At 47.9% G+C, this 22,440-nt stretch overlaps 5 protein-coding genes across 5 annotated transcripts; 2 read left to right on the top strand and 3 right to left on the bottom strand.

Moving 5' to 3' along the window:
- Positions 1 to 1,995: 1,995 nt before the first annotated feature.
- Positions 1,996 to 9,771, top strand: BDV38DRAFT_273756 (uncharacterized protein; the record flags this gene model as incomplete). The annotated part of the gene is made up of 16 exons (XM_032057728.1): positions 1,996 to 2,110; positions 2,183 to 2,412; positions 2,471 to 2,779; positions 2,838 to 3,477; positions 3,537 to 3,633; positions 3,690 to 4,824; positions 4,883 to 5,082; positions 5,600 to 5,685; positions 5,805 to 6,614; positions 7,135 to 7,413; positions 7,473 to 7,574; positions 7,634 to 7,711; positions 7,766 to 8,712; positions 9,064 to 9,299; positions 9,377 to 9,504; positions 9,644 to 9,771. 16 exons carry the CDS (start codon positions 1,996 to 1,998, stop codon positions 9,769 to 9,771), a joined length of 5,520 nt encoding a protein of 1,839 aa, XP_031910317.1.
- Positions 9,772 to 10,757: 986 nt separating this feature from the next.
- BDV38DRAFT_273755 (cytochrome P450) lies at positions 10,758 to 12,552 on the bottom strand (the record flags this gene model as incomplete). Its single annotated transcript, XM_032057727.1, has 4 exons — positions 10,758 to 10,962; positions 11,021 to 11,184; positions 11,251 to 11,335; positions 11,435 to 12,552. 4 exons carry the CDS (start codon positions 12,550 to 12,552, stop codon positions 10,758 to 10,760), a joined length of 1,572 nt encoding a protein of 523 aa, XP_031910316.1.
- A 3,173-nt stretch (positions 12,553 to 15,725) lies between these two features.
- On the top strand, positions 15,726 to 17,955 carry BDV38DRAFT_273754 (putative C6 transcription factor (OTam); the record flags this gene model as incomplete). The annotated part of the gene is made up of 2 exons (XM_032057726.1): positions 15,726 to 16,120; positions 16,215 to 17,955. The coding sequence occupies 2 exons, from the start codon at positions 15,726 to 15,728 to the stop codon at positions 17,953 to 17,955; spliced, it is 2,136 nt and encodes a 711-aa protein (XP_031910315.1).
- Positions 17,956 to 18,586: 631 nt separating this feature from the next.
- Positions 18,587 to 21,596, bottom strand: BDV38DRAFT_286100 (fungal specific transcription factor domain-containing protein; the record flags this gene model as incomplete). Its single annotated transcript, XM_032060609.1, has 10 exons — positions 18,587 to 19,082; positions 19,148 to 19,316; positions 19,389 to 19,662; positions 19,721 to 19,799; positions 19,850 to 19,870; positions 19,923 to 20,068; positions 20,126 to 20,562; positions 20,626 to 21,081; positions 21,145 to 21,521; positions 21,580 to 21,596. 10 exons carry the CDS (start codon positions 21,594 to 21,596, stop codon positions 18,587 to 18,589), a joined length of 2,472 nt encoding a protein of 823 aa, XP_031910314.1.
- Positions 21,145 to 21,813, bottom strand: BDV38DRAFT_256061 (uncharacterized protein). Its single transcript, XM_032055487.1, has 2 exons — positions 21,580 to 21,813; positions 21,145 to 21,495 (listed from the first exon to the last, which is right to left on the bottom strand). Exon 1 carries the CDS (start codon positions 21,800 to 21,802, stop codon positions 21,617 to 21,619), a length of 186 nt encoding a protein of 61 aa, XP_031910313.1. The 5' UTR covers positions 21,803 to 21,813; the 3' UTR covers positions 21,145 to 21,495; positions 21,580 to 21,616.
- Between the last annotated feature and the right edge of the window lie 627 nt (positions 21,814 to 22,440).

The raw sequence follows: 22,440 nt of genomic DNA, 5'->3' as shown, positions 1-22,440 counted from the left end.
TTATAAAGGTAACCAATTCTCTGGAGTAAAACAAAACACGAAGGTACAAGGGTCTCAATTAGGAACTCCAACTAAGCCATAACAGTCCCATTTACATTGTGTGAATTGAGTATACAGGCTTTGCTTTCGTTCTCATTATCCTCTTAAGTCCCCTAAGAGCTTATAGCTTAAGATCGAGTCAAAGTCAGAGAGAGAGGGAGGGACTTTTACGTTCAAGCATGTCTCGCAAAGGCTTGTTTCCTCTAGTATGTCTATGAGCTGCGTCAGATAGTTCAGACCGAGCTCCTTGGTCTCCATCAAGAAGAAAGCCGGTGCTTTGTAGACGAGATCTCGTGCTTCTATTGCCAGATAACTGCAACCACACTGCGATAGGGTTCTGGAATCCTCATTGACGATAGGAGTGTTGAGCTTCGGTTGTTCCATGGCGGGCTCATCTCTCGTCCGTTTTGATCCAACATCCTGACCTTCCGAAGAAAACCCCTCTTGTTCGATCGGTATAGAAAGTTAAGCGAGGTGATCTCCCTGAAATTCTCATAATGTATGGATATGGATATTGTGAAATATATAAGGACGTGATCGGAGCGAGAAACCCTCCATAGAGCGAATGAGAGAAATTTGAAGATTCAGCATCACCGACTCCTTTACTCAACCATGGACTGTGGACATATGAGGTGAATTTGACCGTGGTGCCATTTGTGATAATGCTGTTATACAACCGTGCAGAGGATTCCATCGTGGTGTCGTAGTAAGCGCTGGTCGGTTCACTTACATACATCCATAACGCTTTGGAGATCAAGCTCAAGGTGAGTCAACGATGATGAAGCTGCAATGCCTATTGACCGCTGGACACATGTAGATATAGCTCAACAACCTCAGATACTCCTCGAGTTCCATTGGACGAATTCCGCACTCAAAAATTCGGAGTGATGCTACAGAGACAAAGTGCTAAAAAAAATAAGGTATATGAATGAGAGGAGAGATTCCTGCGAATATCGTATGAGGATAAATTAGGGAATATCGAAGATGGACTCTGCAGTAGTCTTCCTTTTTCCTTTTCCTTTTTTTTTTTTTTTTTTTTTTTTTTTTTTTTTGGAGTTATTATGATATTTTTTTTCTCTTTGATTTAATATATTCTTTCATCTCGTCTCCATTAGGGGGCCTGGCTTTCGTTTTCTGGTTTTTTTTTTTTTTTTGTGTTCGGGCGCAATTGATCGGTCTATTTTCCGCGTGAAAGTTATACAACCATGGTACAGGAAAGGAGAAAATTCAGATCTTGAGCGAATGAAATAGTTTGGTTGCCTATTCTCCATCTGGATTAGGGAAAGTAACTAGGATGGACCGAGTTATCGCCCACTAGGATTACTTACATCAAGAAATAGTAGCATGTCGATTGTTTGCAGATCCGCTCTTGAGGCGGGGCCACAGGGCTGAGCCATTCAAGTGGATGGACGCGTCAGAAGCATTGTTATTATTGGTGAAAGAGAAGAATAGGGGAGGTGGGAAATGGGCAACTGGCGGGAGGAGAGAAGAGGAGGGAGAAGGTCCATAGCGGTGGTGACTCCGCGCAAAGCTAAAATAACTTAACTACACTACAACTACAACTTTATCTCTCCTTCTTTCGCCCCTCCCTCCTCTTGTCCTTCCCACGTTAACATCCATCTTACCCACAATCTTTATTCTCCTTTTCTTTACCTACCATCCACCACATTGTATATACTACCCTAGACGGATCCGTGCGAGAGAGGGGGATCTTCAAAGAAATACCAAGAACGTCTAAGATTGGTCGACAATCTCGGCATTGGCCCGAAAAACGTCATTGTCCTGCCTCAGACTCACACCCTGTTAGGCAGACGGATTTTGTTCTCGGCCAAGAATCACCGTTACTTTTTTTACCTTTGGGCTCCATTCTCTTAAATAGAAAACCCTATAAGGCTGATGGTCTTCTGATCTGGGGCCTACAGTCTTCAAACGATCACATCCAACAAGCCGTTCATCATGCATGCGGAGAATCCTCGACAGAGTCCCGCCGAAGTCACCTCGGTCGGACAACAGTCAGAGTCGCAAAATAACGCCCTACCTGGGCAAATCCTCACAGGAAAACAAGAACATTGTCCGTTAATCCCCTTCTTCATAGGTTTTTCAAATTTTGCCAACTAGCTAATCAATTAAATCACTGGTACAGACCTTAAGCGCGAGCTCATCGCCCGCCAAGTGCAAAGCGAAATCGTCGAGTTAAACTCCCCCACGGCCCTCCAACGTTTCGGCGCCCCGTTCAGGTCAGAGTACGGAGAAGTTGCCCCAGTTGACTCAGAACTCCCCATCCTTCGATATATCTTCGTTCATCATGTGCGCAATTTCCCGTTCCTCGATCAGGCCCGTGAGAAGGAGTTTTGGCAAGATAAATTGCAAGTGGTGAGTGCGGATCCATTTGCTAGGGGGCAAGGACGAAGGAGACTGATGACACGCATAGTTCCTAGAATCCTTCGCGAAGAAGCATGTTTCGTCGTCCGAAGATCGCTTAGAGGAGACAAAGCGCAGAAAATTGGCAAGGAAGTGCGAGAAGCTCGTGGAGCTCATGATGGTATCAGGTATCCCAACGGCATCAGGATATGAAGAACGAATCCAGTTTTCGGAAATCGAGGTTGTAGACCGTGGTGCCAATGACAAGGGTCTGTTGGTTAATATGCCGGAAGGGAATGCCATACACGGCTGGGATGTTAATGTGGCTGCCGTGAGAATCACCTCTGTCAGGCGGACTGTGCGGTATCATCAACATGCGGTGAGGGGATCGTCATCTCTGAATTCAACTTGAGACATGTGGCTAATGCTAGCGTTAGGAGTTCATTCTTCGTGTTCGTCGGGAAGGGAAGTCTGACGTCTTCGTGGCCCGACGGTACGGGGACTTCGCGAAGCTTCACAAGAGACTGCGCACCGAGTTTCCCGGAAAACCACTACCAGTTCTTCCGCGCAAGAACAAGTCCTCAACATCGTCGAGCTTCTTCTCTTCAGCCGACGATGACGCCTCCTCGGTCTCCTCTTTATCGAGCCAGAGTGGAAGTACGCCGGATGAAGGCCAAACCTCTCGAAATAGCTTAACTCCCGGAAACCATCTGCATCGCTCGGCATCGCGGTCGTCCATGCGCTCATCTTTGGGAGTATCTCCCAAATCACCGAGAATTTCAGCAGAGACCTCTCGAGAGACCGTGCTCTATAGAGAAGAACAGCGGGTTTCGCTTCGAGCGTTCCTTCGCACTCTACTGCAGAATAAGCGGGCGGCAGAGTCAAAGGCTTTAGAGGAGTTTCTAACTGCAGATCCTGTTACTCTGAACGAAGAAGAACTAATTGACATGCAACGAAGGAAGGAGGCAGACGCTATCAGGATAGAAGAACAGAAGAAGTTCTATGAGATTGCCAGACAGCGCGCAGCTGAGCTAGATGTGTACATGGAAAACTTCCGTCGAGATATTGTGGAGAGCAGTAAGTGCAAACTCTCTACTTCTCAATCCCTCATGCTGATGGTGATGATCCCTTTGTAGATGGCCTGACAAAGTTGTTTGCGGAAATTCGGGAGAAGCCGACGGTAGAGGATCTCAGTCCTCAATATCAGAAGTTTGCAGAATGGCTTCGGATCGAGTACGTATTCTTTCGTCACCGTGCGCGTTGCCTCTATGGTTGCTTACGAAGTCTAGGGTTGCCGCAACGCTGTACCATTTGTTCTTGGCTGAGGACAACTCCCCTGAACTATTCGCACAGTTCAAGAGAATACACTCTCTTGTCCCATACACATTGATGAAGAATGTTATCCGGATTGCGAATCCGGCAGCCGTTATGTCTGGGGTTTTGGATCTTTTCCTTGCTCAACCATTTGGCTCACGGTCTCTTCTGCAGCGGATCTTTTCCATGACTCTAAACGATGGCATCAAACAATTTCAAAAGGCCATCGACTCCCTTGTTTCCAAGGTTGATGATGCATCCCTCTGTCAGAAACTGAAAGCCTTCACAGATTCAGATGAAGTCATTAAGAATGAAATCCGTGCCGAGGCTGAGGATGAAGATATAGATATTCTCGTGGCAATCCTTCGGTCTGACCGCTTCTCTCCCGAACTCACTCCGGAGCAATATGGTAATGTGTTCAATGCATATGTGGCCTGGAACCAAGCAGTGGAGAGTGTCGATGCAGAGATGCGTGAAGGTGCACAATGGTTTGCGAACATGAAGCAGCTACTTAAACTCTACACGCGCCAGCGTGATAAGGCCATGATGCTCAGCATCGTTGAAGAACCCGTTACCCTCCAACTCTTCCGTGACCTATTCACAATATTCTACGAGCCGCTAGTGCGCGTTTACAAGTCGGCAAACGTTTATAATAGCATCACTGACTTCGCTCAATTTGCCGACGACGCCATTCAGGTGGTCGAAAAATGTCAGCGACAAGATGTATCTGCCGATCCTAACCAAACCGTCCAGTCCTTCATCGATCTTTGCGAACGTCATCAAGCGAGCTTCTATAAGTTCGTCCACGAAGTGCACCTTCATGACAATGGGCTCTTCGGCTCTCTGATGGGATGGATTGAGGATATTCTTGATTTCCTACGCCACGGGCCTGTTGGTGGCAAGCTTGACATGAACGCCTTGCTTCACGGGGCTAAGGACGTTGGGCAAATCGATAAAGATAAGGCTCTCGATGAGATCAATGCACTTATCCAATGGCACGAAGACCGCAAGCGGTGGCACCTGAATAAGACCAGGCAGAAGATGGCGGCAGAAGGAACCGGGAATGACCCATTCCCGACATTTAAGGGAAGCGACTTTGGCTTAGACGAGGTATGTTAAAATTGAAGTAGTAATCGAATGGTGAAATGAGATTCTAAACCTCCTCTAGGGCGACCTCGAAGACCTTGCCATCTCGGACGCGGAGTCTGATCCCACCGACGAGCTCGACGAGGAAGATGATCTTGACCCCATCTCTGCTGAACGGCGACGCCGAGTCAAGCAACAGGATCAACTCCGTCGCACGGCTGGCGAGCCTGTGAAGCCTGAAGTCCAAGAGATTCTCAAATTAACCGAACCGTTTGGAGTAATGTTACGGATGGTCCTTGCAGAATAGGCTGTGGCTACTACTTTGTCGTGATACCCTAGATATTCTTTTCGACGGCTTTGTCATCATTGGGTTTTGTTGATTTCCCAGCTGTTGTTGTAGACCAAAGAGAGCATTTCTCGGTTGTGTGGCACTTGATTGTATTGTTGTTTTAATTCTGCATTCCCTCATACATAGCATAATAGAGAAGACCGTTTAATGTTTTAGATCGGTTTCTTTTTAAAGCGATTGACAAGCTCATATATGATCTATGAATGGCACCTGTTGGAACAAGGTATAGAACAAACTACTGCACTTAAGGGTCGGGAGCCGTGGTTGACAGCGGGCACTAAACCCCTCCAATCCACATCCCGAGGTCGGTTTCCATAGCGACATCTGTCGACAATTAAGCATCCTATCATGATGAGCTCTCTCCTTATCTCTGCCTTCAACTCCAGGATACACGAGACCGTCATTCCTTTCTCCAAATTATGATATCCCCCCAGAAGACTAACAACGGAGCTGCATCCCCTCGCACTTCCGTTCCCTTGCGGGGTTGGTTCCTCGATGGCGTGTGGCGCTGCAACTGCCCAAGTCGCCCCCCAGCGGTCAAACTAGAGACCAAGAACCATGGCATAAATCACGGAAGATGGTGTAATGCTCCTAGCCCGTTGCCCCTCTGCTCTAAATAGCATTGGGCTCAAATCGCAGCACTAACACACACTAGTCTACACCTGTCAACGACCCCAACAACAGCGCTGCAACTTCTTCCTCTGGGCAAGTGACGCCGAAGCCCGGGAGAAACTCGCTGTTATTTCCAACTCAAGGACAGAGCCACAGAACATGCCTCAAACTCCCACCAAGACTTTGCGACATGGAGGGCCGGGCCTTCTCACCCCACAGACTGATCGCCCATGTCGAAATGCCCCTGGGTCCGGGTCGAGGAGCTTTCAGACCCCCTCGAAAAGCGCCAAGGCGCGCATGATGACTGAGGACTCCGATGGGCTTGAGTGGGACGATACCATTCCAGACGAAGCCACTACAGCGCAGCATAAGCCTCGCCAGCCGGACTTTGGACAAGCCGCGGGTGGCTCGGATTTCACCCCCCGGAAGACTCCCCGGACAGATTCTTTAACCTCACCCAGTAAACGGAAGCTGTCTGATATGGAGGGTGCGCCGTCCCTCACGCCTACATCAGTGTTTTCCCCTCGGTCGACTGCGTGTCAGCTTCCTCCGGCCTCAGTTGAAATCTCGATGACTCCTACGCCGAGCAAATATAAGAATGCGCTCTCTGCTGATTCTGCACTAGATACATCTGTAATATCACTTCAGGTCATGAGGATTCTAGAGAGTCATAATGTGGTCGTGTCGAGGAAAGCTCAGGAGGAGCTCACAGAGCTACTAAACAGACATGACCTGAAAACCAGAGGCATAATACGAGGACGGGATATCTCGCGAAGTGCAATCAAGAAGAAAGATGAGGAGATTATGAAGCTTAAGGAAAGGATTGCAGTGCTAGAGTCGCAAAGGGAATTGAGTGCGAGTGTGGATAATGGTTTACGGAGATAGTAGTCCTTTTTGTGGAATTGTGGAACGAATGGTAAGATACCCCAGCTTGTTCTTCGGCACGTTTTATTTATTGTTTGTTTTCGGGTTCATATGTGCCGCTCCTGTTTGGCTTAGAGCGATTATTACTAGCATTTTTTTTTTTTTTTTTGAATTCAGGGCGAATATATGCGCTCGGTTTACGTATTCTAGAACATATGGAAACGGCTATAGACTCCTTATTTTAAATGTTGTCTTTTCTTTTCTATAAAAATTGTCTAGCGTTAAACTAAATTATAGATCTTATCAAGATCTACCAATGTCACGTGCTGATAAATCGCAAACTCCCAAAATCACAGCCCAAAATTAGCGCACCAAAAAAAAACATTTCTTTGAAATAAAGTCCACAGCCCAAGCAAACGATGCCCTGCCGGCCGGTCACCTAGAGAGCCTTTCAGTAAATTCTTAGCCCTCGATCATCAGACAATTATCGTCCATGGAATCCACTACAGCCCCTGACGCCTCCAAGACGCCTAACAGCGACCTCCCCACTATGTTCCGACCCCCGGTGAACCGCGCAATGCGGGTCCTGGATCGCTCATTCTTCAAGAAGACGGTACCGCTATCTGCCGCGACGGTTTTCAAGTCCTCCGATATCTCGAGGGTGCGAGGCCAGCTGCACAAGAGTCGAGATTTGCTGGGCCTTCCGAGAACGAGTTCAATCCGAGAGGTGAAGGTTGATGATGAGGTGAAGAAATGCTTGCTGCTGAGGGAAGGTATTAAATATGATGGTTAGTGTTGCTAGCTGTGCCTTTGGGGGTGCTTATGTCAGGGTGCTAATGCGTGGTAGATGCTACAACATGGTCGCCAACCATCAATGAGCTTGTGGAGAATGGTGCTGTTGGAATTGGACGGTATGATCTCGAATTGGACTATGATTACTGGACTTACGGTAACTACTACTTTAAAATGTCTATTGAAAGAGACTGGAGCTAATATATTATATTCTAGCCGATATCATGAACGCAATTTTGCCAGAGGACATGCTTGATGAGCTTCCTCAAGGGTTCACCCAGGTGGGCCATGTCTGTAAGTCTGCTGTCTCAAGTCTGCATTTGTTTTCCCTGGTCTGACAAGAATTAGCCCATCTGAATCTCCGCGAACAATATACCCCCTATAAGAGCCTTATTGCCCAGGTGTTGAAGGACAAGAACCCAACAATCCGGACAGTGATTAGAAAGACCGAAGATGTGGGCGCCCACAGCGAATTCCGCACATTCCCCTTTGAGTTCTTGGCCGGCGATGAGGACATGAACGTCATCCAACATGAGCAGGACTGCGAATTCCGTTTTGACTACTCTCGTGTGTACTGGAACAGCCGCTTGGAGACCGAGCACCGTCGACTCGTGAACAAATTCCGTTCGGGTGAAATGGTATGCGATGTGATGGCCGGTGTTGGCCCGTTCGCTGTCCCAGCTGGCAAAAAGAAGATTTTCGTTTGGGCCAATGACCTTAACCCGCATGGATATGAGGTCATGCAGGATGCTATTCGCAGGAACAAGGTGGACAAATTCGTGACACCGTTTAACAAGGACGGAAGAGCGTTCATCCGCTGGTCTGCCAATGAGCTCCTGCAAACAGAACCAGTGACTGTAGCTATCCAAAAGAAACAGAGAAGAAGCGCCCAAAAAGAAGAGACTCCGGCTCCTCCTGTAGAGGTCTATAACCGACCCACGGTCTTCGGTCACTATGTGATGAACCTTCCGGCTAACGCTATTGAGTTCCTTGATGCCTTCCCTGGTGTCTATGCTGGCAAGGAATCGCTTTTTGCGCCACACACATCAACGCCTCTTCCGATGGTCCATGTGTATTGTTTCTCCGGTCATTCGGAAAACGAAGTGGACGACCACAAGGATATTTGCCAGCGCATCTCGGAACGAATTGGCTACACCATCACGCCGGAGGATCGGGTCGGGGGGAGTGGAAACGCAGAGCTGGAGCTGGCCATTCACAATGTCAGATTGGTTAGCCCCAACAAGCAAATGTTTTGCGCTAGTTTCCGTCTACCTAAAGAGGTTGCTTTCCGACAGGTATAATGCAGAATGTTGCATATAAAGTCATCGCATTGCAGGAGGCGTTCGGGCCGTGAATAGATTATGCATAGACCAGACAATAGTCAATCTGATGTTGATACCCTTTCCGCTCAATGTTTTTTACATTATTACTACCAATACAATGTGGACTTTCCTTCGTCCATGTTGATGTAGGTCTTATCACTATACAAAGGCGGTGACATAGATACCGCCTTTTACTGCCCATACAAAACTCCGCCCTCAAGAGTTCTCCCGGTCCCGCACCAGACAGAGTCAACAACCTGTGTCAACAGCCTCCAGCGTCTGGACACTTCTAACGTTAAACTCGACGGGTCATCGAAACGAAAGGTTCATTGTATCAGTGCATCGCGCGATCTCAAATACAGCACCAAAATGAGCGTCCAATTGCCACCCCCAACACATCGCAAGCGCGCCTTGCCCCAAGGCGAGCTCGAAGCCGCTTCAACTCTCAAACTAGGCGCGGATCAGAATACCCATACCTTATCACTTTCCGAAGCAAGACTTGTCATCAACAAAGTGCTGGAGAACAAGCGCAGGGGCGGGAAGAAATACGAGGAGCCGGAGTGAGTGCTGGAAATCGACCGGTGTCTTTCACCATACCGAAGAATGCCATCATGCTCACATGCTTTTTACAACTTAGGAACCTTACTAAGACCCTGGACTACCTCGAAGTGTTTGCTCGGTTCAAGGATGAAGAGAATATCAAGGCTGTCGAACGACTGCTCAATTCGCATACGGAGTTGGAGATGTTCGAGCGGTCACAACTGGGTTAGTCACTTTGTCATTTGCTTTTTCTTGCCCCTGCTAGGCCTTTGGCTTTCTAGTCTTCCCTTTTTTGAGGTTCTTTCAGCCGAGCCGCTTTTTGCCGTTAGTCTGCATGTCCCCCATTAGTCTAACCAGGAGACAGGGAGTTTGTGCTGCGATAATGCCGAGGAAGCCAAGTCCCTCATCCCCAGTCTTCAACACAAAATCTCCGATGGCGATCTGCAAGAGCTCTTGGATGAGCTGACCAAGCTGCGGAACTTCACGGAGTAATCTGTTATTGCCGTTTCTTATTGGACCATACTTCCTCTTTCGCATCTTTTTATTACCTCATTTTTTTATTTTATTTTATTTTATTTTTTTTTTGGCTGGCTTTTTGTTGGTCTGTAGCATGGAGTTTTGGAGTTGAAGTTGACTCGGAAAGCATGTGATGTAAAACTGCATGATTACCACATGAGAAAGATGATATAATAGACATCTATAAGATTGTTGGGTCGGGGATAAGGAAAACAATGCTGACGGCCTGATAAGAGCCGGGGGTTTGCATCGGGTTGGGAGATAGTGAGGTGACATCGCATGCATTCCTGAAGAGCCACAACCAGTTGTCCAGAGCTAGATAACAAGCTAGCTAGCCTCGGGAGCGAAGAGATTTGATAATGATAAACTCCCGCTGATAACTCATTGGTTCGACCAGAAGACATCTGAAAGTTTGCGGTGCAGGTGTACGCATGCGATTCCGAGTCCTCAATATCTTCCATAAATATTAAGTAATGAAATCTTGGCTCCTGCAAATGACATGCAATACCTACAGTACGGCTCGAGCCTGGTGTTACCGCCTACGGCATACTCTGTGATGGTTTCCCGAAACCCTAATTGCTCACATCAACGCTAGTCTCCCTTGGAGGGTTTTTCCGAAATATCCTTGCCGACGGAGATTGTACCGTGTTGTATCTGGGCTGCAACGGACTGTGTATTCACTCGTATCGTAATTACATCTATAAAGTATATACGTACATATATCATCGTCCATTGATACGGGAAGACTATCAACCATCAATATATACATGATGACGGAATGAGAATGCAGAAAAGCACGAGCTTATCATGTCGCTGAATCCACGTTGAAGTCTACTCAATGAGTTTCTCATGAGTGTGACCACACATCGCCCCCCAACTAATCCATCATTCATACTATAGATCGGCGAGATATTCCCCATCTGACCCTGATTCACACAGCATCAGGCACTTCTTAGAAATAACTATCGTTCTCGAGAATACTCACTCGATCCCGGGCGTCCATTCCACTCCTTGACCATGACGCGCACGCCTTGGCTCCCTTTTCTCGGATGGCCATTGAACATATCACGCACAATACGGACGTCATCAATTGTGGTTTTGTACAGCTCCATATCGAATTCTCTGAAAACTCTGGCGACCACCAAAAGTATTTCAGCCTTCGCGAGACTATTGGATGGATGTCAGTGTGCTATATTAGAGGGGTGTCTAAGGGAATATCGCATACGGGATGCCGATGCACTGCCTCGACCCTTTGCTAAAGGCGACCAGGTACTTTTCGAGCCGCTTCCTTTGCATTTGGTCAATCCATCGTTCCGGGATAAAACTTTGCGAATCAGGAAAGATGTCTTCGTTATGATGTACGAATAAGCTCGTCATACCAACCGGCACCTAAGATCTATGGTAAGCGGGAGTAGTCTCTATATGATAAGCCATAGGAGAACGAAAGATGATTACCCTAGGAGGAATGATCCAATCTTTATATCTCATAGGCTGACCTGGTGAGCTGCGTTGAAGCCGAGTTGCAACAGCGTTGGTGATTCTGCATATCAGGATGAGCATCCAGATGAAGCGACTTTAGCAGATAATTTTCCATACCTAAGACCCTCCAACATAACAGAAGTCTAGTATATTTAGCAACAGAGTTCTATTAGAGAGTGCGGCCTGGACAAGAAATCCTACCAGGTAGGGCATTGCCTCATATTCCACTAAGGACGCCGTCCCATCGGGGTCCAGTCGGTTCAGCTCCTCGCGTAGTTTCTCAAGCTTTTCGGGATTATTTAGGAGATGGAATGTAATTGTGGCTAAATTTCTGGCAGTCGTTTCTCCGCCAGCCGCCATGACAGTGAAAACCTCTTGGCTTAAGCGATCAGCTGTCTTTTCTTCAGGCGGGAGCGTGCTTTCCACAAGAGCATGAAATAAGGTGTCTTTGGGCACACCAGCTCTGTCGCCTGTGGACATGCCGTCCGAGTGCTGACTATCAATGACCAAGTTAGCCAGGCGCATGCTTTCATTTTTCTGGTCGATGACCGGCCCGATGTCAGGATTGATGCTCATGACGAGCCATCGTGGGAGTAGCTCAAAGAGACTAATGAACCAGCGGAATTGTTTGAATTGGATTCCCGCATGCACAATGGCCTGCATTGTTTTGGACCATTGTGGGCTGAAGTCTGGGTCATCAAGATAGTGAAATGAGTGCCCCATGGTGTATTCAACGACCACATCTGTAGTGAAAGCATTAAATGGATGGTACACATGTAACGGAGCATGTCTGTCTTTCCAGGCGCGCAATCCATCGCACAGTTTGTCAACCATGCCCCGGAGCATTGGTTCCAGTTCTCGAATTCGCTGTTGGGAGAAGAAAGGATTCATCGGTTGACGTCGTATCCGATGGCGCCGATAGTCGACTGTCCCAAATGCAGAAGCCGGTGCCCCAAACATTCCAGTCAGGTGTAATGACTTATCTCGCGGTGCATCTCGAGAGTAAAGCGCATCATAATATTCAGCATCGTCAATATGTAGCTCGTACGGGCTGATTCGCACGATTGGGCCATATTTGCGATGCATCTCGGCAATCTGAAAAGTGTATTGACCTTCTAAGAATGAATCGTAGTAGAATTCATACCACATTGTAAGGGCGGCCAGTTTTGGCCCCGGGAAGTGAGCAATAGGTGAAAGCCATAGCCGTTGCAGAGCCAACCAAAGCATGTAAACCGCCCCTGCGACACCGAAAGAGACAAATATCTGCCACCACACCATGATCAGTTGAGTAACGAACAGCGAGAAAAAGATTCCAACGCAGCCGCGGTAGGTAAGATGCAACGAGGAAATTCCTTCTCATGGGTCAGGGCTATTCCCCGCCAGAAATCCTCAGTGACCTTGACAAGTTCATACCGTTCGTGGCGTATCTAGACAAGCGGAAAAGGAATCCGAAGTACAGTATTGGGTAAGGAAGATGTGTTTTGACCCCTAACTGTTCCATAAACGGACCGTTAGGCTCAGCCCACAGTCCCTTCCCGCTACCCCAAGTCCAATAGATACTTCTCCATTGCGGGCGTGTCAATCTCGCTTACATAGCCGAACTCAATATCAACTTCGTTCGGTTAAAGCGCATGATACAGATTTCCCCTTGCTTCGCCTGGAGAGCTTTGTGGTGCTCACAGAAAAGCTGCTAGCCAAGGAATTTGACCCGTCCCTGGGTCCAAGAGGATGCCCAAGTGGATGACTGAGCTTATGAAACCATATCATATATGGCACAAGAAGATAAGTATCCCACTTCACTCCTTATTCAGGTTCGCTTTCACCGAGCAAGACCCGAAGCTGGCGAGTGTAGGCACACAAGCCCATGGCCGGCGAGATGCAGACAAATAACCACCAGGAGGGCATCTTTAGCATATCACCATTTTACCATGTAATCCAACAATGAAAGTCGTATGAGGGTTGAATGATGGTCGGTATGGATTATAATCGTCACAAGGAGTGTATGCTATCCCCCAAGACAGAAGATGCCATCGAGAAGCCTAGTAACTCATTATGGAAGATCTCATGAAGCGTTGGCTAAGAGAAAACTGTAACTGATAGGTTGAGTATCGTGATGTGGTGGGTGGAAGTCTGCATCACCATAGATCTATGTACCACTGCGTGACATGAGCTAGGTAATATCCGTAACGTAATGTATACGTATTAATACAGGGATATTGATATTCCGAGGCTATATTGAATTAAGGCTAGTGGATCTTGGCATTGCCGCCTCAGGAAGTGGACTGGGGAATACTGTACTAGTATATCTACATGTAGCTAGTAGTAGCTGCTAGCGTGCTTTAAAGGGAAGCGATAAGGTGTACCTCCTCGCGTTTAGATTGTACTGAGTCACCAATGGTCACGCGTCTGACTCGTGACCCGACATGATGAATCATTGATTATATCATGCGACAAACTACTAGTTATGTATATAAATCCTATTGTATTGTTCAACAATACCTTATTTTTAAAAGGGTGCAAAAGGGAAATAATAGAAAAATAAAATAAAATGAAGAAAACGAAAGAAATAGAAAAAGGAAAGTTCCGATCTATCGACTCTTCGCCCTCGCAATTATTAATAGCGTCGAGGAGGAAGCTAGGTAGTTTACCTTTTGTCTCAGGATTTGCTACGGAGTTATTACCATTTCTCCGTGCCAGGACTGTCGCCGCCGCAAAGGTGCCCAATGACCATCCACCAATGGACGAACACAGATTTGCTGACGAGGGCAACCTCCATCCACCCTTTCTTCTTTCTCCCCCCCCCCTCCTCCCCGTGCAGCAAAGCGGCTAACCCACATGGGGCTTAAGAAAAGATGTGGGGAAAAGCCGCAGAGCTGCAGGGCCGATCCCCGTTGCCGGTTTCGCACTAAGCCGATTCTGCCTGAATACACGGGCGGTGATTGGTGAGCAATGGCGTTATCGGGTGGCAATGATTGGTCGGTGCGGCTGAGTCAGGACGGACCGGATACTATTCATTTTAATTCGAATCGGGTTAAAGTAAAGGCTGACCTGCTGCAGCAAGATCTCTTGTTAACCATGTTGTAGTCGGTCGATATTAATATCTGCAGTATGACTGGGTCGGATAACCATTAGATAACATTTACCGAGGAAAGGTAGACTTTCGATCCAAATTCAAATTTCAGACCTTCAACGCTTTTCTTTTTGGGTTGCTCCGATCCACCAAGGGATTTTTCAGTACGTAATATGAAAAGACGAGGTCGGCAAGAAGCATGATCGCGACCCAATCAGCTGGGCCAGGCTTATCTCTGGTCGCTTGTGCCAATGAAGTTTCATTATACAGGCAAGCAGGAACCAAAGCAGCGGGCGAACATGACGTCCAACAACCGTGTATTCTGTTACGTGTGGGAAATCCTTCGTATGGAGAGTTCCGGAATGGGCGTCGCTGATCCAAACCATCTTTCATGGTTTCTCTTATTGATCCTGATGACTACCACCAAAACACGGCAGATGGACTTCATCTGATTACTTGACGAGATTTCGCCATCCGTCATCCTCTCTGGCTTGACTGGACTTTACTTTATTCCCTTCATCTCCCACCCCCTTCTTTGGCTTTCTCGCTATTCTTTTATTTATTTATTTTCTTTCTTTTCTAGACTTCGTCTCTGTCAGATGAAAGGAACCAGTTTGAATCAGTTACTCCGTACTAGTGGATCGGATACCCTTTTAGATGTGGTTGATCGCGCGGACGGTCCACTTATCTGATATTGCGTGCTGCGAGAGAGAAACTCTGATATCAATTTTCTCATTCAATTATAAGATTATCTTTATCATTGACCATTATCAGTGATTTGATTCGCTTTTTCTATTCAATTATTTGATTTTCTTTGTCCACAAACTCCCCCAACCCCCCAGATATTCCCTGATATTGAAGATCTTTGTTGACCTCCGGTTCCGCTCCCCGTCTGTACTTCCCCCGACGTATCACCATTGCCCATTGCACCACGACATTTGGAGGGAGAGAAAAAGTCTTCTTTGCTTCCTTCAACTGTCTTCTGATAAGCTTCTCCGCTACCGTTCGCACGTCCACACCCCCCGTTCCATTTTTAGTCGTCAACCATTGGTGGGCTCGTGGTCGATCGTCAAGTCGGCCTCACGGACGTGTACCTAGAACACAACACTAGATTCCTTCGTCGCTTCCAGACCAACCCTGAACCCCAGAGATAACCCAGATAACCCAGTATCTTGGGGATCCTGGTCTGTGTCCCAGGTATTGCGGAGCTCCTTGGCGGAGTCCCCGACTGTCCCGGTTTCGTTACGTGACTGATTTCCCTTTTCGAGCCCTATCACGGCTCTTATTCGTGAGAGATTATCTCCTATCTCTCGATCTCACCCTTCCCATTATCTATCTCTCTCTCTCTCCCCGCGTCCCTTGTTGGCAGACTCCTTGCTGAATGGCTGCCGTTATCACTTTGCAGTCGTCCTCGACGACTGCGCCAGCGGCTTCTGCTGCTTCGTTCCAATCGTCAGACCAACTACTTCGATCTCGTGTACAAAACCAACCGTCTCAACAGCCAACCGCCACACCCCTTTCACCTTCCACATCCATTACTGCCTTACCCCGAGTGCCTGTACCAGGTCGGGATGGGCAAAGTTGTGACGCCTGTCTGCGCAGAAAGAGCCGGTGTGCCATGAACGAAATGGTCAATAAATGCTACTCGTGCGATTTTCATCGTCAAGATTGCACATTTACCCTATCCGTGACGAGTCGCCCGAGCACGGCGGAAGTACAGTCCAAAAAGCGAAAGCTAGATGATATTATCCTAGAGGATGTAGAATCGCCCAAGAGGTATGGATTGCCCCAGCCTTAAGTGGGCATCGAAGGCCGATCTCGGACGTCATATAGATAGACCTGGAGACACTAATCCTTTTCCCGCTGGCAGACCTTCGACCAACCCCCCAGTTTCCAAAACTAACCTGGCTCGTTCGCCATTGAATACTCAAGCCCGGATCACACCAGGGTATTGGTATCAGCGAACTCAACACATCGGCTTGACCACCGACTTGGAACCCGCCCTCCTCGAATTCCTCCCCTTGGACCAAAACCACGAAGGCATCATTGCGTCGTCCCGTGTACGAAAGTTCGGTGACGACGGCACCTTCATGCGGATGGTTAACACCTTATCCCATGCGGACTCCCCGCAATCCGCCTCCCTAGATGCCATTGAGAGCCTAGTTGCCCCCTATGGCTCCACTTTGATTGATAAGTTTTTCGAACATATTCACCCAACGTTCCCCATTCTCATGGAGGATTCGTTTCGTCACTCTTACCGCGCTCGACAAGGCTTGTCTCCTCTCTTGCTGTCCGCTGTCTACGTGCTAGCATTGAAATTTGTGGATGTGGGACCGGCTTCCCAGTCTGTACGACGACCAGATGCTGCTCGTTTGGAGAGCACGGCCTTGAAGTTACTGATCGAATCTCTACCCTATGCATCTATCTCAACCATCCAAGCGGGTGTGCTCCTAATGGAAAAGTCTACGATTGCCACACACGCGTTGAACGCGCAATTGGTCACTGCAGGCTTCGAGCTAGGGCTCCATCAGGATTGTTCTGGATGGCGGATGGAGACCTGGGAGAAGGGTCTCCGAAAACGTCTTGCGTGGGCATTGTATATGCAGGACAAGTGGTCCGCGTTGGTGCATGGTCGTCCGTCCCATATCGTATCCTTTAACTGGACGGTACAAGATCTGGTCGAACAAGATTTCGCCGAGGCATTCCCGTCCCACGACTCTCAAGACGACGATCCCGTGGGTCACGGCCCGCTCTATTTCTGTCACATGGTTGCCTTAACGACTATCCTCTCCGATATCTTGGATCGCTTTTACACCTTGCGGGCGATCGAAGAGTTCAAAGCCGCTGGTGGTAACCGGACGCGTATGATCTTGGAACGCGCCAAACCAGCGCAGATCCGGCTGAAGGAATGGTTCGGGCGTTTACCTGCAGAACTGAAAATGGAGTCTGGCGGGGACCTTTTCGAAGTCATTAACGAGGACAATGCCCGTAACGGCGCCTTGCACCTGTCCTACTTCGCCACAGAAATCACCCTTCACCGCTGTATTGTACGGTCTCTCTCCCCGAAGACCGCCGATGCCTATTTATCGCACATCTGCCGCTCTGCCGCCAAAACACGATTAATCTCGGCCATGGACTTTGTGAATCGGCTTCGCCCGCCGCACCTGAGGTCTTTCTGGCCGGCCGCATCGCGGACCAACTTCGCTCTGATCGGATCCTTCGGGGTGCTCCTGCGTATCACATCCCCAACCAAAGAGGAAGCCGAGTTCTATCGTCTCCGGCTCTGCGAATACCGCTGGACGCTGAGCGTCAGCAAGAAGAACGCCGAATTCATGGAGTTCGCTCTGGACAGCTTGGACAACGCCAACACTCTCGATCAGCATGTGCCCGAGAAACCGGGCATTGACGAGCTGATGACTAGCGCGGCCAAGCCGACCGTGACTCAACCCCGTCCAGGCACGGCCACGCAGTTGGAAAACACGATTCTAGCAATGGACCAAGGAAATGACAGCGGACGTGGAGGCACTTCGTCTGTTATATCTGGCTTAGCCTCTCCAGCAACATCAGTCAGCGAGGACAGCCTTCATGATGCTGCAGTTCCACCATTATAATCACCTTTCACACCTACCTTCTTTTACCTCCCTCTCATAATCGTCGGACATAAGCACCACCGACACCCACGAATACCTTGTTGATGCATTGATGACCTCTCCCTGTTTTGTTATTAGATGCTGGGCGTACTGCGAGGTCCGGTTATCAATTGATACCTCTTGTTTTGTTTTCTCTCGATGATCAACTGTTTGATTATGATCACATTTCCCTGGTTGGATGAATAGCTCTTTCAGCAAAGCTTGTACATATGGGATCAGGTTATGATTATGGATATAGACTGGATGGCGATCGGATAGATAGCATGAATTATGAGCATATTAATAGCCACACGAGCCATTATACAAGTAAAAACAGACAGAGAAATGGGGTAATGATAGATAAACTACGATGGGGGGTTACCTCACATACCTGTATTGGTTCATCCATGTGCGAAGTTTCGCAAAAGCACGTCATCCCATCCTAGGTTAGCGACACAACATGCCTCCCTTACCTCATGTTTCTCTAATAGCACCCCAACGAGATTGTGTCACTACCACTCTCTTATTGCCAATTGATCACCTCATACATGTGAGAATAGAGAAAAGTTCACTTCTAATGCCACCACCCCATCGAATTCTAACGCAATAGTTATCACGGCTCCAGAAGGTACGAAAAGTCATTCCCCCCATTTCCGAACGCAAAATCCTCCAATATCGTCGGGTCAACTAGATTAGCCAAGATCTCCGCCCGGGTATCAGGTTGAGAGTCTTGATTGAAGAGCGAGAAGAAGAAATTCCCGTCTACGCCCTGTGACACTAACGGCGCCATATCCACCCGTGGATGTACACTCTGGTCGTTATCCGTCTCTAGGCTCGACGAATCGATGTTGGTGTCGACATGAGGAGGCAAGTCTGGAACGACGGACACTGCTCGACGCCTTGCGACACAGGCGCGAGCTACGTCGAGTACTTCGCAGATCATCTCGGAGCAGCGGCGAGCGACGACGATATTGGTCATTGAGTCGAAGATCTCGAGGCTTTTTTCGACGTCCTTGAGCAGCTCGTCCTCTTTTATACCTGGGAATCCGGAGAGTAATAGGTGGAGGAGGATCATGGCTCCGTAGAGGGCGTAGGTAGTGTTGTACCACCTGTTTTGGTTTTGATACTGTTAGTTTGGGGGGTTGATAGAAGTAGGTATGGTGGGATTGTTTACCAGGTACGTATGTATATTCGGTGAAGGAATGATTCGTATTGCATTTGGATGCTGGTCCTTGCTGCTGTCAAGCAGATGTGGCCGTGCTGGAGTAGGTTGGGTGACTCGGCGGTGCATGTTGATGCTGCCAGGAACGGACGGTGGATGAGTATTCGCGTATTATAGAATCCTGGAAGTAGATAGTACTTAAGTATATTGTTCCTAGATGATTGTTGTATAAAAGGTATCAAGGAGCACTTACTCAGTCGTAAGACTAGTTTTTGCTTGAACGCCCACTCTGGATCGTTGAGTGAGGCAGCGTCTACGTTTAGAAAGGAGGGTAGGTTAGATTTCCACTCCTCTAATTCATTATCAAGGCTCATTGCAATCTGCGACATCTCACTCGTAGGGCGTTTCGGTGAATGATAGAGCAGATGAGACGCCTCTGACATGATCTGTGCTAAAGCTACCATGACTGGTATCATAGCTACGTCGTCCTCATCTGCTTCAGGGTCATGGGCACTGCTGCTATTTACCTATTGCTATATTGTCAGACTTTGGTTTCCTGTGGCTAGTGTTATTTGGAGCTTATACCTTTAATGAGGGTAAGGAAACCTGATAATGGTCAAGCTGCTTCAAGCTGTCCAGCCTCCCCGAGGAACCGCACATTTCACTTCACAACATATCAGTAGTATACCTTGTTTATATTTCTGGGAAACTCACACTTCATGTGAGTATATGCACCTATATAAGTTTAGTTCTGTGACGCAAAGAGGACAACTAGGCGAGCACTCACCACCAGGTTCGTCGGCCTTCTTTACGTGTGCTTAGCGGCAGAGACGACATTCCAGATGCTAATCCAATTGCGATCGCTGTTCTAACTGCCATTCCGCTATACATGAAGCAGCTGTGAGGCCGTAAAGCGTTCTGACAGAATACGCTCTAGCCACGTCCTCGTTAGATAACAAATCAATCAAGCACAACAGATACTCGACTTACTAGGAGCAAGAGAGCCTGGGCACTCTCTAAGGAGCAGCTCTCGAATATATCGCCAAGGGCTTGTTTTGTAATGCCAAAATAGAAATCAGCAAAATCCAAAGCTGACGGCTTTCCCGCAGAATTGTATTTTCTTCCGTCAACGGAACAATTAGCATAATGATCCAGAAGAGAAGTCTCATTAGGACTAGCATTGATGGCACCCAGGGCAACCACAGCGAAATATAAGCCTTTGAACTTCGATGAGCGACGGTAGAACACTCTTCGTTTCGAAGCTACGAAAGCTTCTTGTTTACACCTTTGCATGAAGGCATTTTTACACAACATAGGGTGTATATAATGTTTGTTTGAAAAGTAGCTGCCGACGAAGATCTTCTCGATTTCAAGTTGTGCTTCATCAGAGAGCTCATCAATAGCTAGCGCCACTGCATCTTCATGATCTTATCCCCGGAGCCGGTTATGTTAGAGTCAGATTGTCGCTAACATAGGTGTTTACTACTCACCAGGGAAAGTTCGAGGCGGATTTCTTTGGTTCCCAACTATCGAGCATTGTCTGTTTTCATCATTCTCGGGTCGCCCGCTGATCTGAGGTGGAGAGGTACTAGAATAACCTGGGTTGTAAAGCAGATTGACTATAGATAGTTGGGCCGCACTCGTTGCAGGCTTTGCATTTTCCCGTTCCTTGTCCACTGTCGAGTGAAGTGTTCGTCGTGGTGATGCATATTTCACAGTCGATGACTGGTCCAGCGCCAGGCAACAGCCCTCGTCCGGAAGGTTAGAAGACAAGTTTCCAGGTACGTTCAATGTTCTAGCTTCTGCCTGATTGCGAGCCCGCGCATATAGATTTCCAAGAAAGGCGAGATTCGAAGAGTTGCCATAGAATTCTGTGCCGTTTGTGTGTAGGTTGATTCCGCTCAGGCCGTCTCTAGATGCTGAATCATATACTTCCAGGGTAGGCGCTACGATTACTCTCTCAGTATAAGCTCTTTTCGAACAAAGTTCATAAGGATGTAGCATCTCACCAGCTAAGACATCATTCCCATTTTTGGGACTAGAACATCCGGGCGATGTAGCATTGCGGCTGATAGTCGTACGAGGCGCACGTGCCGCTTCTCCAGCAAGGAGATCTAAAGGACCACGGTGATGCGAGGTCAATTGGTTGGGTGAACTCACCTCCGGCCACGGAGATGGCCGAACTTGATCTCTAGGTGCCCTAGCAGTATTGAAATGGTCAAAAGGACATGAAGGCCAGTCAGGTATAGGGGAGAGAATTGCCAACCTTTCCACTCCCCTGACTTGGGCATGCCTTTTAACTGTTGGTGTTGAGCTTTCATTTTGGCCAGGAGCTCTGTAAACACAGTCAAGCGCGTGATCTATAGTCTGCGTTAGCCGACTGTCCCTGACACAGTGCACTCAGTTCTTGGACTATCACAGCGCGATCAAGAGGGGTAGCTTACAAGCACAGTAGGAGCATGGCTGCGATTGGTCACACTATCATGATGTAATTAGCCCAGTTATCCTTGAAAGGGCAGTTCTAGTATACTGGCAGCGGGTGGTTGCAAAATAAGAATACAGTACTTTCGTCTTGCGAACGCGACAAGTTTCACAGGCACGTGAAGCACGTGGATGTCTTCGACGTGATGCGCGCAATTTTGCAGTTATCGCTTCACCTCTGTTCATTCTGATTTTCGTTACACTGTCCGCTGGGCGAGATTTTCATTAAGTGGTGGGTGCTTGAAATGATTCAATGGGCTCCACATTTATTTAATAAATTAACCTGGAATTTAGATTTAATTTTATCCGCCGACCCGATCGCCACCAGACAGGCTATGGAAGCTCTACACTTGGTAGCTATCCGGGGTACGCTGGGTCCGGGGTTGCTTTTAAAATATTCATATCAATAACCTAGATAATCTGGCCAGCCTTCAAATATTGCCATCGACTACAGCATTTCTTCCTGAGCAGCTACAGTTATGCTCTACAATACTTTAGCGCGCACTGTTGGATGAGTCGGCTCGATCAATGCCATATATCAGCTCTAGCTATCAAAGGATCAGGCAGGTCGTGATTTTCGAGAACGCTGTTCAATTAGTCTTCTCCGTGCCTGCAACTGACACGCGCATTCAACCAACGAATGGTGAATGAACCGATACCTCGAAGCGATGTCTCGTGACGTAACGGGCTGTCAGTCATTTAGGACTACAACTTCTCTAGACGTTTCCCCTTTCATAAGATATTAATCGCTGTTACTTCGTCTGTAGTACATGTATGAACCTCCGACGGATGCCCCGATAGACGCACATCTGTTCCGACGGGAT

The sequence above is a fragment of the Aspergillus pseudotamarii genome (genome assembly GCF_009193445.1).
Source record: "Aspergillus pseudotamarii strain CBS 117625 unplaced genomic scaffold BDV38scaffold_56, whole genome shotgun sequence".
In the NCBI taxonomy this organism is placed as follows: domain Eukaryota; kingdom Fungi; phylum Ascomycota; class Eurotiomycetes; order Eurotiales; family Aspergillaceae; genus Aspergillus; species Aspergillus pseudotamarii.
The sequence above is the reverse complement of the archived record's forward strand: the minus strand, read 5'-3'. Positions and strand labels throughout refer to the sequence as shown.